The 17,296-nt window shown below is 37.6% G+C and overlaps 1 protein-coding gene across 8 annotated transcripts in view; it reads left to right on the top strand.

The window, feature by feature from the left end:
* LOC137278424 (rho guanine nucleotide exchange factor 28-like) overlaps positions 1 to 17,296 on the top strand; it is a 252,564-nt gene that overhangs the window by 162,147 nt on the left and 73,121 nt on the right. For 5 of the 8 annotated variants that reach the window (XM_067810745.1, XM_067810744.1, XM_067810741.1 and 2 more), the window contains exons 11-17: positions 2,018 to 2,114; positions 4,841 to 5,195; positions 8,530 to 8,744; positions 11,445 to 11,560; positions 12,338 to 12,512; positions 14,332 to 14,383; positions 16,514 to 16,564. In XM_067810745.1, the coding sequence (XP_067666846.1) occupies positions 2,018 to 2,114; positions 4,841 to 5,195; positions 8,530 to 8,744; positions 11,445 to 11,560; positions 12,338 to 12,512; positions 14,332 to 14,383; positions 16,514 to 16,564 (1,061 nt within the window). The remainder of the gene's footprint in view (positions 1 to 2,017; positions 2,115 to 4,840; positions 5,196 to 8,529; positions 8,745 to 11,444; positions 11,561 to 12,337; positions 12,513 to 14,331; positions 14,384 to 16,513; positions 16,565 to 17,296) is intronic. The other 3 variants (XM_067810747.1, XM_067810746.1, XM_067810742.1) reach the window with 1 other exon arrangement.

Below are 17,296 nucleotides of genomic sequence, written 5' to 3'. Positions count from 1 at the left end.
TATCCATAGAAGATAAACTCACAGACAAGTAACAACAAAACTGCCTTTGTTTATCACATTCAATTAATTAAGTTGTGACAGCTCAAATAAAATGTCCAATGATAAACCTCCAGAAATATAAGGGAGGGTCAGTGTGAAAAGTGTGGTCTGTTGACTTTGTTTATCTTGATCCTTGAACATTTATAATGTTTAACGTTATGTAGCCAATGATGCATTTTTAGGCTGTCCTCAATAAGATCTTGTTTCCGTGATTGTGTATTTGAAGTTTTTATATCTTGACATATTTTTAAGATTGTATAATGAAGCTGTGTAGAAGTCAGACTGATCTGGTTCTCTTGGTCAAGGTCAACTGTGGCTAGTATGGAGGTTGTCATGATGAAGTTGGAAGGAAGTTGTAAGGAAGGGGTTGTGTCTATGGTTGTAAGGAAGGGGTTGTGTCTATGGTTGTAAGGAAAGGGTTGTGTCTGTGGTTGTAAGGAAGGGGTTGTGTAAAAAGTAGTGAAGGAGGGTTGTGTGGGAGGTTGCAGTTATGGGGTTGTGTGTGTGTGTGTGACTGCGTGTGTGTGTGCATGTGCTTTGGGTAGGTGTGGATGGGTGTAAGTGAATGTCGATGAATTGTCATGGTGATATTTTGGAATATATCCCTCATAGTTCTCTGCCAATCCTTGAGCATAACATTTTCAGAATGTCTCCCATACAGCATGCTATATGGTTCAACCTAGAACATTCCATGACATTTTCTGATTGTGATAAATTTGGGATAGGTCCTTAATATGTCAAATACAGCAAGATGTTTTCGAATATATGTGTTTGGATGGAAAGGTTTGTGGGAACTATTCTGTAGATGTATGAACTATATTGCTGTAGAGGTATTTTTGGAGAATTATGATGCACTCCAGCAAAGGAACCTGTTAGTTGCTATGTATGTATCCATGGTTACATACAAAAGATTGTAGTTTTTGTTTGAAATACAATACCTGTGTTTGGAGATTTATAGAGGCACAGTAAAATTAATTTATGACCTAATCGCTAAGAGCCCGAATTAGTGCTTGTTATTCATTCATCTGTGTTCTAGATAGGTGACTAACTGGATTGTGTGGTCAGGCTTGCTTGTATCCCATTTGTGTAGATCGATGCTCATGCTGTTGATCACAGGAGTTTTAGGTCCAAACTTGACTATTTACAGACCATTGCAATACAAGTGGAATATTGCTGAATGCTGCATTAAACAAACCAATTTAATATAAAATACATGTGACAAAAATAAGAATTAAAATCTGTTAGGAGAACAATAAGAAACTTGACCTATATATATGCTTAAGTTGAAATATTTAAAATGTCATATTAATAAACAGTCTGTGTCACGTACAGTTTGTCTAACTTGTATTTTGACATTATGACTTTAGAATGATATTGGGACTAGAAAGAACTGATGTTGCGCTCCTAGACTTCTGCAGACTTTGACTGTAGACCATGAACAGAACTTTTTTGCATGATTTAAACATGTATTAAAAAATATGAGATTGCCAGTCTGAGCACTTACATATCACATGGCCAAACTTTCTACTTTCCATAATGTCCAATATGAAAAAAACCCATTTCCCCTACTTTGACTTTTCAAGACTACTGAGATTGTATGATGCAATTTTCTGAAATATTGTCCCAGCAAAGGTTTTGTATTGTAGATCAAATACACCTTTATTTTTGTCAGTCTCTATAGGCATGAAGAGTGAATATGATTGGAAAATATGACTGCGCAAACATAGCTGACATTTGTATACTGGATGAGCATCTATGTCGTCTTGCAGGGAAAGCTTGTAAGCTGCAGTGTGTTATTAAAGACTTAAAAAAAATGTCTATCTGCTGCTAATGGAGCTTACCAATAGGAAGTGAGCTGTGTTGGTGTATGGCCATTTTTGACTAGCTTCTGGTTTTACCAACTGTTGGTTTCAGTAATAACTCTGATTAACCAGATTGGTAATTATGCTATATATTGACCATTTTGTTTGTTTTTCAGGATGTAAGAAGGGATACGCTTGCCCGCTTCAGTTCATCTTGCCCATCTCTTGATATTCAAGGTCGTGGGTCACCGCTATCCCCCATAGATGAAGCAGGTATGTACATACAGAGTTGATTCTTCAGTGGCCTGGTCAGTGTAATTCCCCATGTGACAAGTACTTGACCCTGTCATAGAGCAAGTAAACACTTGACTAGCCTTTACAGGTGTTTGTGAGGAGGCAGGCAGTGGGGCAGGATATGCTCACCTTGTCAGTGCCCAGTGTTACTTATTATATACTAGCTATCAACAGTTGAGACTCATTAGTGAAAATGTAGCCACTTACTTCAGTCAACTATTCTAAACTAGATTGTGCAAAATATTCATTTCTGGTTGAAGATACTGTTGAGACATGAACTGATGTATTCTTAAACACATTTGCAATGTTGAAAATATTATTGTTATGAGTATAATAAATGATGGAACTCAGTGCACATTGGCGAAATCTTAACAAAACTTTACATCAAAATGCATCTGGTCACATGCACGATGTTTCATGCGTGATCCTTGTGTAATTCATCTGTATAAGGTTGCATTAGCCATGTAAGTGGAGAAATTCACCTTTAATGTAACCATACATCTACAGTGAGTGGTTAAATGTGTGAGTCTAGCTTTTGATAAGTAGCATATATAGTGATTCAGGGTTTTATTATATATTTGGAGTGTATTACAGACATTTGTACTATTATGGATGAGAGTTATGAGAGGTAGTCGGTGAGTGAAGTTGGTGAGTGGATGAGTTAGTGAGTGAGTGATTCTAATGCTGCCGTGAACTCTGTTATGTTATTACACCTTGAAATGTTCAGGAAACCAGAAGTGATCTCTGTCAATAAAACTTCTTGTGATTTCATGTCATCTCAACATGTTAAAACAAGAGTGGCATATTAAGAGTAGCTTGGATATTTTTCCTAAAAGAAACATGGAGCAATTTCCAGCTATGTGGAGGCGGTCTGTAAATGGTCGAATCTCGATTGGACAATCCTGTGATAGACAATGAATCTACCTGAAAGGGATACAGTGACATGTGTCAACCAAGGTAGCAAGTCTTACCACCTGATCCCATCAGGAACAAATAAGTTGATGCACGAAACTAATTGAAATTGTTTCTAATCAGAAACAGATACTGGAACCTGTTGTGCAATGATATTAACCTTAAAACTCTCTCTCATGCTTATTTAAGAGTAATTGCCAAAATAATTTGATGGATAATTGGATAGGATTACTGAGAACATTTTGGCAATGCTTTTCATGGGAATTGCAGATTTATACAAGATTGCTGAATTTGTGATGTTAAAAGTCGTTGCCATTTCAGAAAGATTGAACGACAAGTGTGTTTGATGTCTGGCATCGGCATATACACTGTGGCATAAAATTGAATCATAAACTGCTAATAATTAAGATGAAAATGATTAGTTTTCTCAAGTTAAGTGATTAATAAACTCTGTGAAAATAACAGCAAAATGTGTCACAATGTTTTGGGAATGAGGCATTTTAGTTGAGCCTGCAAGAATGTAAAGATTATAAACAGATGAAGACCTTTGAGAAGTAAAGAAATGTATTTGCTATACTTTCATTGCTGTTAAGAATGATACCTGCTTAATTTCACTCAGATACTAAAAGTAAAGATACACTTTGTGGAATCCTATCACTTTTGAAAGGTTTAACCCCCCCTCCCCCACCCCTCTCCCCCACCCCACAAAAAAACATTGAGTATTTTCAGAGCATTCAAGTTAGTAAAAATTAACAGTGAAACTTTTTCCAGTGTTCAGTTCATGTGAACCGCATTGTTTGTGAATGCTTCACATCCTTGGTTTATTCTGTTTGATCCATTAACTGCTTTATATGGGTGAAATCTGGCAGAATCCCATACGCACTGAACATTTGCCAATTCGTTCCTCTCAAACAGAGGGAACTAGGCCTTGAGTCCATCAGTTTGACTTTGGAATTCAGTTATTTGCGACAAATTTAAAAAAAAGTAACTTATTTAAATTCATCATGAGACTAAAGGAGTGAAAGGTCAAAGATTAATCAGGTGTTGATTGGAGAAAGATGGGCAAGTGACTTTTGAAATGTTTCAAGGGGCATCATGAAAGGAGTATTGACTTAGCCGTTCAAACATTCCTCCCACTTTCATAACATTGGTTTTTGTCCTCTTGGATATTATGGTACACAAAAGCTTAGAATGGCAACACAGTTAGGTTGGACGTGATGCTTGGGATGAAGCTCGCTAATGATTGGTTCGTGTCAACCTCCACTGATCAGTTTGTCAACCATTGAGTGCAGGGTGACTGGGCAATATCGTAACATCTCTGTTGAGTGTCCTGTATACGTTTGTGAGCTGATGTATGCACTGTGTTGGAGAGTTTGATAGTTATCTTGGGCTGCTGTGTGTTGAATCCTGTTTGTGATGATTCTTACACAACGATGCATTAACACATGTGGACTGTGATAATTACTAAACCATGTGGAACTGATGATATTTTATTTCATCTAAGGATGCCTCTGACGCCCTTGGAACAAAAATATTCAATACTGTTAATGATTTTTGGAGATTTTGTAGTCAGACTTACTAAGTGCGATGTGTGAAATATGTTCCATATTCTTCTGCAGCATATAAAGACTTTGTATCTTGTGTTATTGGATATCTACTGTGATAGACTTGATGTGTTCTGAGATGCCTGTTGATCCCAGGACTGTTGCCTGACGCCATGTTTGAGACGTGTCCCAGAACAGTACAAGTTCTTATGCCCTACGTTGTGTACGATTGTTCCTGTATTGTTTTAGATCATCACAAGTCTATGCTGGACTTGGCACAGGAGGTGGGCCCATCCAGTCACCTTACGTCCGAGGCATCACCTTCAGCATTCTCCAGTCACCATTCCGCATCCACTGACGCTGACGGTCTAGGTGATCGCAACATTCGCATCTGCGTCAACGGAGTCACTGTAGATAGCTCAACTGACATCCCAGACCCTCTTTACATGAGGCAGTATGAGCAGCCCGACTTCACTGTCGTCGATGATGAAGGTTCTGGCCCAGGGGGAATACGTCGTCATAGTTGGTGTAACAAAGTGGTAACCCAGACCCGAAATCCAAGGGAGACAACTCGAGCTAAGATGCTTGCCATGACAGGAAAAAGGTAATTTTGTACATGATGTAATTCTATGTAAAGATATTATAACTGATTTGGTGGAAACATCGAAGAGGAACAATTAGTAGGCAACTAAAACTGACTACACAGGACAAAACAGTGATCCCTGATGAGTGAGTGAGTGAGTATGGTTTTATGCCGCTCTTAGCAATATTCCAGCAATATCATGGAAGGGGACACCAGAAGCTTTACACATTTTACCCATGTAGGGAATCAAACACGGGTCTTCAGCATGACGAGGGTGCGCTCTAACCACTAGGCTACCCAAACACTCCTGTTCTCAGATGATGGATCTGGGTTGGGACTGCCAGATGATTTGGAATTCAAAAGGGTACCAATGATCCTCTGCCCTCGTTAAAGGTGTATAGGTAGCCTTGTGGTTGAACCATTTACTTGTCACACTGAAGGCCTAGGTTCAATTTCCCACATGGGTACAATGTGTGAAGCCCATTTCTGGTGTTCCCTGCTGTGATATTGCTTTGATATTACTAAAAGCAGCATACACCCTAACACACTCACTTACTGCCTGTGGTGGAGGCAAGTGGGTCAGAGTTTAGACTGGATGTTTTGTTGCTCTTAGTATCAGTCACTTGAATACTGTTGAGTGATATTCAACAATAAACAGTCAAAGTAAGATTTGTGTAGTCATGTTGTTTGAAAGGGGGTAACAGTGTATAGGTAAGATGCAAATATGTATCTCTATCCTTCAGATATGTTCAGTTTTAATTATTGATTAGGAACTTTGGATTGATAGGATACACAATTTGATATTTAAACAAGAGAAACATATGATTTTCTTATCCAATACATGGGTGAGACAAAAGCAGCACCAATACTAATGCTTCAGATGGAGTTAGCCAAAGCCTGAACCTTCTTACAAGACAACAAATCTTGATAAGGCCAGACCAATTTCATTTCTTGTTTTACAGATCTACTGGTTGTATTTATTCAAGAATGCGAAGAAAATAAGAGTCAATTTTTCCCACTCAAAATTTAAAATCCTAATGTTTGTATTGGTCAAAGATGTAAAACAAAATTAAGTTGTTTTTAGATTGTTTTTTGCCTTATATACAATTTATAAATTTTCAAAAATAAAGTACTTTCAGTATTTTGAAGGGATGTTACTTCAACTGGTGGTTTAGAAACAAAGAATCCCTCCTGCCTTTAGGGTTTCTTAGGACAAAGATCTGTAAAACAAGAAATATTTTTTTTTAATTTAAAGTTAAATTGTAATAAAATTCATTTGTTTGGATTTCAGTGGGAGAAGAACTGATCTGATCAGTATAGTTATACATTGTAATGATATTTTTAAAAACTTGTGTCAAATGTAAGATTATATATTGAAGCTATGATTGCTCTGTCTGAAACTGAAACTAAAGCATAGTAGAGATAAATTCCTAAAAAGACTTGATGGCAGAATATTATGCCGCTTCTATAGAAGGGTCCGATAATGTCATCCTCGTTGCAAGAGTGTTATAACTGGATGTTTGAGGCTAACCTGAGACCATAGTAACCATAGTAACCAATCTACAAATTAAACTGGACCAGTCTGCAGTATATACCATGTCTTTATTTGGTCACAGAGCCTATACCCCAGTGTTGTTCCTGGATGAAGGTGGATTCAAGACGTATTCTCCTAATTGGCAATTAGTGCGGAAAGTGACATTTATCCATGACTAAATAACACCTTCACTTCCCAGTATGTACAGGGGACTTCTATGGGTATCCGTCAGTATAATTCATGTCACGAGATGGTTTCCTCCGCACAAAATGTTTCATTGTTTCCTAGTGATTGTGTTTCTCAAACAAATCCATCCTCAGTTAAGAGGTCAGAGGTCATCCTTTTGATCCTTATGTAAATGTATGATGTTGACTAAACATTGCAGAAATGTGGTAAAGATTCGTAACCAGTGTTATTATTAGTTGGAAGGAAGGTTATATCTACCTGATAGTGTGTACTGAAATGGGAGAGATAACTTGATATATCCCATGCATGAAAGATGTGATTACAGGAATGTTTTTGTGTTCATGAACATGTATCTTTAAAAAAGAGTAGGGGATATTTCATATTGCAAGCATACCCCTAACCAAACACAATGCATATGAGAAAAAGTAATCTGTCTGTCTGTCTGTCTGTCTGTCTGTCTGTCTGTCTGTCTGTCTGTCTGTCTGTCTGTCTGTCTGTCTGTCTAAAGGAATGGAATAAGTAACATATTTCCCTTAATTTCTCTTCATCATCTGTTTCTGGCCTTATCATTTGCATTTCATCAGTCTCCATGTCTCATACTTTTTTAGAAATGGTGTACTTTCTTATAGTTTCTCATGATCATTCATTTTTGTGTCCTTCATTTTTGTATCAAAGAGTTTACATTAAAATTTCTGCTGCTAAATTCCTTAATCTTAACTTACAGAGTTTTGTTTAATTTCATAGCAAAAACTTCCTGAGCAATATTGATGTTTCTTGTTTCTTTATCAATACTCAAATATAATTTGGTCTTTGTGTATTTACATTTTCTTAGCAGTTTACTGTTTCGGCAAATGCTGGAGTTTGTGGCCATGTTGACATGTTATGTTGATCCATCAGTGGAAACATATTTAACATTCCTACTTTAATGAAGGAATAGGAATTTAGTGTCTGAGACAGACAATCCAAGGGATGTCCAGGGCTGGTCACTTATTTTACATAAAAACATTTGAATGTCCTGTAAATGCTGGTGTGTTTGATGTAGTCATTATGTCACAAGTATGTTTTCTTGTAATAGTTTGTTTGATGGTTTGATGTTGCTGTGCTCAGCAGTATTCCAGCTATCTAGCAGCGGGTTGTAAACATCTGGTCTGGACTAGATAATCCAGTGATCAACAGCATGAACATCAATCTTGTAACGGGTGAGATTGATTGGTCAGAATAGCATTCCATTGTTGCAAGATCCTTCAGGTATTGGGTTCTGTTGAAGTGATGAGTAAGTAAGGTTGTAGAATATGGAAATATTTTACTTTAACAGAATATACATCATGAAAGAAATGCTTACGGACATTTTGGACATGTATATAGTGACATGGAAGAAGTAGACAGAATATTTAAGAAAACAGTTTAATGCCACTGATTTCTTTTCTCATTTATTGAGATTGGGTAGCTGCAGGCTACGTTGAAGATCTGGAATTGATTCCCCCATGTGAGTACAATATGTGAAGCCCATTTCTGGTGTCCCCCATATTGCTGGAATATTGCTGAAAGTGACTTAAAACTGAATTCTCTTTTTTTGTCATTTATGATCTTTTCTTCTTCATGAGTGTTTTACCACAATTCTGTGTTGTATTGTAGTATGAGCCTGAACAGTTTGGAAGGAGAAGAAGAATCAGAGGAAGAGGACTACCAGGATGCACGGGACAATGCTGCCAACGTTGGTCAGTCAATACGAGGTCTGACTACTGCCCCTGGCACCGTCCCCGGTGCTCATCAACACAGACCTAATGGCAGTGTCTACACTGAAGATAGGAGCCTTTCGCCAGTCAATTCAACTGGGTCTAGTCCAAATGGTGAGGGTTATAAAATTTGTATGTGAACAAATATCAAATTTTGATGAAATTTTATGTGTGACCTGATGTTGAATGAATCTTTGTATGTGAGTTGATGTCGATAGTTAATGAACTGATTTCATTAGCAGTAGGATGATATTGTGAAAGATCAATGCCTTATTGAAATTTTCACATTTGTTTAAATTATTATATATGTTTGGAAAAAAGATATTCCTTTCAATTTGGTTACTGGTTCTAGATGAGTTTAGTAGCATAGATATGAAAGGTGCAAACACCTCAAAAATGTCATGGGACTTGTCCTTTCATTGTCTCATCGATCAGAGACTGATTCAGCTCAACAAAAAAATCAGTCAAAACAGAGCATTCAAGTTACTCATGTTTAGTGCATAATGAATAAGCAAAAGTATATTTTTATCTTAATAAAGTATTTAAACTATCTCCTTGCACTATTTCCTTTAAGCATCTGTGTTATCTAAACATAGAAACCCTTTTTGTCTCTCTGAAAGTCCAGTTTCGTCCACAGACAATTAGTAAAGGAAGTTCTTCTTTCTGAGGTATTCCAAAACATTACACTTAGCCTTCAATGACCCTTGATCTTGTTTAATTATTTGTCCATTGTTTCTCTGACACTTGTCTCTGAGCAGCAATTTGTCCTATTGTCGTCCCAGCCGGAGTGCTACAGGCCATCGGAAGCAGTTGTTGATATATCCCACTACTGTTTGCAACAATCCCTAGCTGTTGTTTATTCACATTTGATGTTGCCAGTGAATTTAGAACAGGGGTGATTCAGGGTCAAGGTTGACACTGCCACTTGGCAGCCAATCAGAATGCTTTTCCCTTTGATTGCAGTCATTGAATGAAGTTTGTCAGCTGAACTCAGAGAAGCGCTAACACATGGTGATGAGGATTGCCCCAAACTATTTGCTTTCAACAAAAGTGTTTACTGCGATACACACTGTCTTATGTTGCTGTGTCCCCTTAGACATTTTGAATGTTTTATCACTTCAAGAAAAAGTTCATTTAAGACTGTACATCAAAATGTACAGTATACACTTGTAGAGAGTAAATATTGCTTGGTGTCAAATCTGTCATGCTGGTTCTAAGAGCTGTCAGAAATGCCAAATCACAAGTATCTATGACTTGACTGATGGTGAGTCTGTTTACAATGTTGACTCAGATAATTGCTCATGGCATCAGTCACCAGTGTGTCAGGCCCAAACTAGATATTTTACAGACACTCATGATGTAGCTCTATGTTTACGTACAGTAACGTGTTATAGTTGTCAAAGGTAAAAGATTTAGTAAGGGATAATGTAATATAATGGCATTGTGATGAACAGAAGTGCAACAACTGAAGCTTTAGGTAGGAAAGACTGTCTACAGGAAATACGAATGAAACTGAAATATGTGATCCTTTTTGCATATGGAATACAAGTGAAAGGACGCGAGATATGGAATCTGTATTGCATGTGAAAGACAAGTGAAAGGACGTGAGATATGGAATCTGTATTGCATGTGAAAGACAAGTGAAAGGACGTGAGATATGGAATCTGTATTGCATGTGAAAGACAAGTGAAAGGACGTGAGATATGGAATCTGTATTGCATATGAAAGACAAGTGAAAGAACGTGAAATATGGAATCTGTGTTGCATGTGAAAGACAAGTGAAAGAACGTGAAATATGGAATCTGTATTGCACGTGAAAGACAAGTGAAAGGGCATGAGATATGGAATCTGTATTGCATGTGAAAGACAAGTGAAAGGACGTGAGATATGGAATCTGTATTGCATGTGAAAGACAAGTGAAAGAACGTGAATTATGGAATCTGTATTGCATATGAAAGACAAGTGAAAGAACGTGAAATATGGAATCTGTGTTGCATGTGAAAGACAAGTGAAAGAACGTGAAATATGGAATCTGTATTGCATGTGAAAGACAAGTGAAAGGACATGAGATATGGAATCTGTATTGCATGTGAAAGACAAGTGAAAGGACGTGAGATATGGAATCTGTATTGCATGTGAAAGACAAGTGAAAGGACATGAGATATGGAATCTGTATTGCATGTGAAAGACAAGTGAAAGAACGTGAAATATGGAATCTGTATTGCATGTGAAAGACAAGTGAAAGGAACTGAGATATGGAATCTTTTTTGCATATGAAGACAATGAAAGGACGTGAGATACGGAATCTGTATTACATATGAAGGACACGTGAAAGGATATGAGATATGGAATCAGTATTGCAGATGAAAGACGTGAAAGGACGTGAGATATGGAATCTGTATTACGTATGAAAGACAAGTGAAAGGATGTGAAATATGGAATCTGTATCACAGCCCTTTTTATGACCTAAAACTACTTTGGTGTGTGCTGAACATAACAAATGCTCACTATTTACATCTTAGGAAAAATTCTCTCTGCCCAGTAAATCCTCAAGATGAAAGTATTAATGTCATAATACAACTGATGATGATGATGATGATGATGATGATGATGATGATGATGATGATGCCGTGTAGTTGCTTTAGGAAACCTTCAAAAGTGTTAAATGTAGTTGCTTTAGGAAGCCTTCAAAAGTGTTAAATGTAGTTGCTTTAGGAAGCCTTCAAAAGTGTTAAATGTAGTTGCTTTAGGAAGCCTTCAAAAGTGTTAAATGTAGTTGCTTTAGGAAACCTTCAAAAGTGATTTATGTTTCAGTGCAAGAAGAAACGAATGCCAGTGACTACCTCACTCGAACGATGAGTGAGCCAACCACCGCCAACCCCTCTGCTCGCTCGCTCACTGATCTCCCATATGAAACACAACAAGAACAGGTAACATATACACCTCCTTAAGTCCCCCTACATTGGTCCTATTGAGGACAGGTATTATACTGTACCTTTACAGGTCCTGTGTGTACACAGGTAGTACATAGGTAGTACACAGGTCGTTTGTATGAGTCCTTTAGAGGTTCTGCGGAGGACAGGTGACATACTGTAGCTTCAGAGGTCTTATGTGTACACAGGAAGCATGTAATATACTGTACCCTCAAAGGTCCTTAGTGTACACAAGAAGCGTGTACAAGTCCTTCAGAGGTCCAAGAGAGGACATGTAATATACTGTACCCTCAAAGGTCCTTAGCGTAAACAGGAAGCGTGTACAAGTCCTTCAGAGGTCCAAAAGAGGACATGTAATATACTCTACTCTCAAAGGTCCTTAGTGTACACAGGAAGTGTGTACAAGTCCTTCAGAGTCTTCCTACAAAATAACAGTTTAGTTTGTGATGAAATAAACCAATGCAATGTTAGTAGAACTTGTTATAAGAAAAACGTCTGTGCTGTGAACGATTTTAAGTTATGGATAGCTTTGATATCATCCAGATTGCTTAAATTTCTATATGTTTGTCTTCTTTTTATTCCAGTTACTTGATTTTCACACTTGATTTTAAGTCTGAAGCAAACATATCTTTTTGAATCAGAAATCAGTTTACCCAATACCTCTTAAGGTAATATTGAAAGAAAATGTTGACAGTAGACAAAACTGTATACATCTACCTTTCCATTAATTTTGTATCATCATTTGTTGAGTTGATGTTGCGTCTTTGTTCACAGAGCGGTGGTGTGCGTGACAGTAAGTCTCGTCCGTACACGGTTGCTGCAACTCAGGGTGTGTGCTCGTGTGAAGAGGAGTACACCAGCAGCCTAGGAGTGCCACATTCCAATATGACCAAGTCTCTCTCAACTCCCTCAATCCCCGCTGCTGCCAAACAGGAGATGAACTCAACTGGTGAGACAGTGAACTCTACTGGTGTCCTCATGTAATAGTACACATTTCAAGAGGGAATAACTGAAAAGAATGTAGAGTATTGGTCAGACTTACTCCTTTATTATCATTACCATTACATGCCAGGGGATTTAGTCGATGCCTCGTCCGTCTGTCGTTCCGTCCGTCCCTCCCTCCGTCCGTCCGTAATCATTTGGTTTCAGGAGCATAACTCAGAAAACGTTCAATATTTTTAGACCAAACTTGATAGATGTAATGATCTCAACCTATAGTTGTGCCTTTTTTTTTTTGGTTTTCCATGGAACATTTTGGTGTTAGTCAAATGGTGGGGGCAGGCTTCGTTTCCGGAGCATAACTCAAAAACCGTTTAATATTTTTCTGCAAAACTTGGTAGATATGTTTCGCAGGTCCCAAAGTGGTGCCTTTTGGTATTTGCAGGATTTTGCGATTTATTATTTTCTGGGTTTCCATGGAAATGTTTCGGACGTAGTCTCAAAATAGAGGAATGGGCATCGTTTCCAGAGCAGAACTCAAAAACCATTCAATATTTTTCTGCAAAACTTGCTAGATATATCAGTCAGAACCTAAAGTGGTGCCTTTTGCTACTGACAGGTTTTTGAGATTTATTGTTTTCTTGGTCTCCATGGAAACGTTTTGGACTTAGTCTCAAAATGAGAGGTGTGTTTCGTTTCTGGAGCAGAAGTCAAAAACTTCTTAATATCTGTCAGTAAAACTTGGTAGATATGTGTGGCAGACCCGAAAGTGGTGCCTTTTGGTATTTACAGGTTTTTATGATGTATTATTATTATTCCATGAACATGTTGCTGACTTCGTTTCTGGAGCACTACTTGAAAACCATTTCATATCTTTCAAAAGACCTTGGCAGATATACAAGACAGATCTTGAAATGGTGATTTTTTCTGATTACAGATATATGGCATTTATATTTTTCATGAATTCCATGGAAACAATTCAGACTTGGTCTAAAAACAAAATAAGTAATTGTTGAATGATTTGTCCTTTCAAATATGTTGGGGCCGGGGGGATATGTCATCTTCTAATGACTCTTGTTCCACATGTTGACAACATAGTCATCATAAGGAACTGAATGCCCATGTTGCAAGCGTGATAATATATATCGAAGTACATCATGTCTGACTTCGCTCAGTCATCAATCCCAGACTCCTTAACCCAGAGCATGCACATAGGCTGCTTAACAGACGACAATAAGGAAACCGTTCATACAACATAACAGACTTACATTTCAAGTTTGGGATATCATTTATATTTCAGCGTTTTTAGTTTTATCTGTTAGTGTTTTGATTAAAAGTATTTAGTCTTCATTGTAACTTTTGAAAACACAAGTCAAATACCACAATTAGCACTATCTCTGATCGTTCAAAGCTTTCAGCAAGTAGGTTTGGGGCAGGACCTCATTTACAATTCTGTACCAGTCCCAGGGTATGCAGGGTCTGATTGTGAACAGCTGTTGATAGGACATAAGTAAAAGAATTAAATTACACATACAAAACAATCAAACATTGTACTTTGATGTTGACTGCTGCTTTGGTCATGATGAAATGGGAACATTAGTAGTTAGTATTGTAAGCTTGGGGCCTTGCTCTTGTCTCTAAACAGTGAATCACATGACTAACCTTGGGTCCCTGTAAACCTGTGGGTACGGAGGTCACATTCTGTACACACTTGACCTGGGTGTCAACACTATCCCAAATCCATTTTTGCCTTTAATCTTTGTGTTCCGATCCAGCATTCGTTTGGTAACCCACATGGTTTTGTATACTAATCTTATTGTATGTTACAGATTCCCGAAAGCTGAGTCTCCGTAGAGATGGGCGTGGCAAGGATGGCAAACAGTAAGTTGGCGTGGCATGGTGATGTCCCAGTAGTGTAGTGGTCAGTTCTACATCCTTGGTTGTCGTCTCAGGACAAACTGAAATAACTGAGCAGTTCATCAGTTTGTTAAACCTAGCTGTAGCGGTAGACTGACTGACTGACTGTAGTAGTTTTCTTAGCGATAGATAGATCGACTGACTGTAGTAGTTTTCTTAGCGATAGATAGATCGACTGACTGTAGTAGTTTTCTTAGCGATAGATAGACTGACTGTAGTAGTTTTCTTAGAGATAGATAGACTGACTGTAGTATTTTTCTTAGAGATAGATAGACTGTAGTATTTTTTTTAGAGATAATTAGATTGACTGACAGTAGTGGTGTTGCTATAAAATACACCACTACATGCTGTAGTAAGTTTGACTGACTGACGATGTAGTGTTTTATTGAAGGACAGACTGCTACATGATGTAGTGTTTGTTAGACTGACTAGATGAAGTGCTGTAGGGATGGATAGACCAATACATGAGTAGTTTCAGACTGACAGACAGCCTATCTGGTATGTTGACGCCATGGGTATAGTACAGTAGAGATAGAGTCTTCTACATACTGTAGTGACTGTCTGAGTGCTACAGTGAACCAGGACATTAGATGATGTAGTATTACACTGACAGGCTGTAGTGTTATCGTGACAGGACACTACATTTTGCAGCATTCACTTGACCAACTTGTATGAAGTAGATGTTGGCAACTTTTGATGACCTAGCTTTGTTTGACATGTGTGTTTTTTCAACCCTGTTTAAGGCCAGTTTTAGTCTCAAATACTCAAACAATTGTCATGTTTGTCTGAACTTTAATGCAAAGTGGTATGGCTATGAAAAGAATTGTATCAAAGTTCAGACTTTCTCAAAACTAAATTGTTCTTCCTAAATGACCGATTAACATAAAATTCTTTTGATGATGAACTCTAATTCACTTCTAGAATCACTATTCCTTAACGCAGGTCTAAGTCAAGGAACTGTTTTGTCACTGGTATTATTGTTATGATTTTGACATTTGAGTTGGCACTGGTGGCTGGACAAATGATTTTAATCCTTGCATTCACAGATTGCTGGTGTTGGCAATTGAATGATCAGCACAAGGCATTAATGTGACACAAACATGCACAAGCATAATCATGCACAACAGTTCAACATGTCACACTCTCACATTGATACTAATAGAGAGGGAAATTTGAGAACGTCACTAGTTTGCCCTGAGATATGTAATTCCATGTAGATGTTAATACAAGCGGTATTTTTTAAATTTTAGGATATGATTAGCAAAACATATTGTCTGTGCAATTACGATATTGTAACAGTTATCTAGCATGTTGTATATTGTGGCCCTAACTCCATGTTTACTTGTCTGTGTCCCTTGATGTTAATTACCAGAAACAGATAACATAAGCTTTACAAAAACATGCAGAGATACTGTAGTGTGATTCACAATAAGAAAAACCAGCATTGATATGTGAAACTGTAATGTTATGTGAAACACACATGTGGAGAAACCTGCAGAAATATGGAAAACTGTGATATGTGAAGCACAAATGAGGAGAAACCAATGGTGATTTGTGAAACATTTTTCACTTCTTTTTGCAACAATGAAGTATATATTTTTTATTACACTTCATTGGTAATGTACAGATTTTAGTACTTTGGTTGGGTTGTGTCCTGTGTGGGATTTGAACCCACACTCTCAGATTCAGGCACCTATTCACCAGAACACAAAATCAGGCACCCAACCTGCTCAGCTACTGTGACTTCCACTTCATATTGAAACATGATAGAAAAAAATGCATGCTATGTGAATGCTTCAATGACATGTGAAACTTCCAGACATGTGAAAACTGTGGAGATCTGTGCAACACAATAGCAGAAGCCTGCACACCTTATGGATGCTGGAGGCATATCTGAACCGTGCATCCTTGGCGTTGTGCGTAGTGTTGTGACGTCAGTGTATGGAGGACACCGTAGCAGCCTGGTGTTGTTGTTGCTGTCACTGCTGCAGCTGTTGAACGGGTGTTGGTGCTAGATCCTGCCTTGTGACCCCCAGTTGTGTTTTATTTGAGGTTGTTGTTTTTGTTTGTTGAAACACAATGGTGTTATTTCAGACCTGATGGCCAGTCCTATACTGTAATACAAAAACTCCTCCAAGAACATGAGTGAGTTTGTCGTAGGCATCATTCAGTTTCTGCTTGTCCTGCTTCCACATGTTTATCACGCTCGCAAATGCCCTGCCTGCATATTGCACAGCACTTCTAGATATTCCAACTTTCATATATTTTTGTAATGAATACATTTTTTCAAAATTCCATTTTTTAATATTTTACTTGAATTTTTTCCCTGTTTCCTTTTTGGTCTTGAAACATCAAATCACCTTGTTGTTATAATATTTCTTTAGAAGGAATTTTTTTTTTATATTCATGTTGGTCTGATGTGTTTTAGCGGTATTTAGAAGTTGTTATATATGACCAAGATCTTTTATGGATAAATCTTCTTTTAATTTTTTGATCAGGTGAATTGGTGAAATGGTTCACCTAATGAAGCGGTCTGAAATGACCCCAAAACATTGTGTGTCAAAGAATTAGATGAAGATTTATCCATGTAAGATCTTGGTTCATATTGGTAGGTAACAAAGGAAGTTGTGATCAAAAACAATTTTTTTAGATATTGTTCAAACTTGTAACTTTTAATGTTCCTGGTATAGAAGGCATAATTAACACATATTAGTTTCAATTTTTAGGATATTTCTATAAATGTTTAGTATGTGCTTGGTAATAAGAGCTCAGAGAACAAACTTTTGGTATGGCAAAGGGGAGATAATATTGTTATCAGACAAGAGTTACTCCCCTTGATGTGCAACTGCCTGTCTTGCTGTTTCCTCTGTATTGCTG

The sequence above is a fragment of the Haliotis asinina genome, chromosome 3 (assembly GCF_037392515.1).
Source record: "Haliotis asinina isolate JCU_RB_2024 chromosome 3, JCU_Hal_asi_v2, whole genome shotgun sequence".
Taxonomy (NCBI): Eukaryota; Metazoa; Mollusca; class Gastropoda; order Lepetellida; family Haliotidae; genus Haliotis; species Haliotis asinina.
This window is presented reverse-complemented; position numbering and strand designations above follow the sequence as displayed.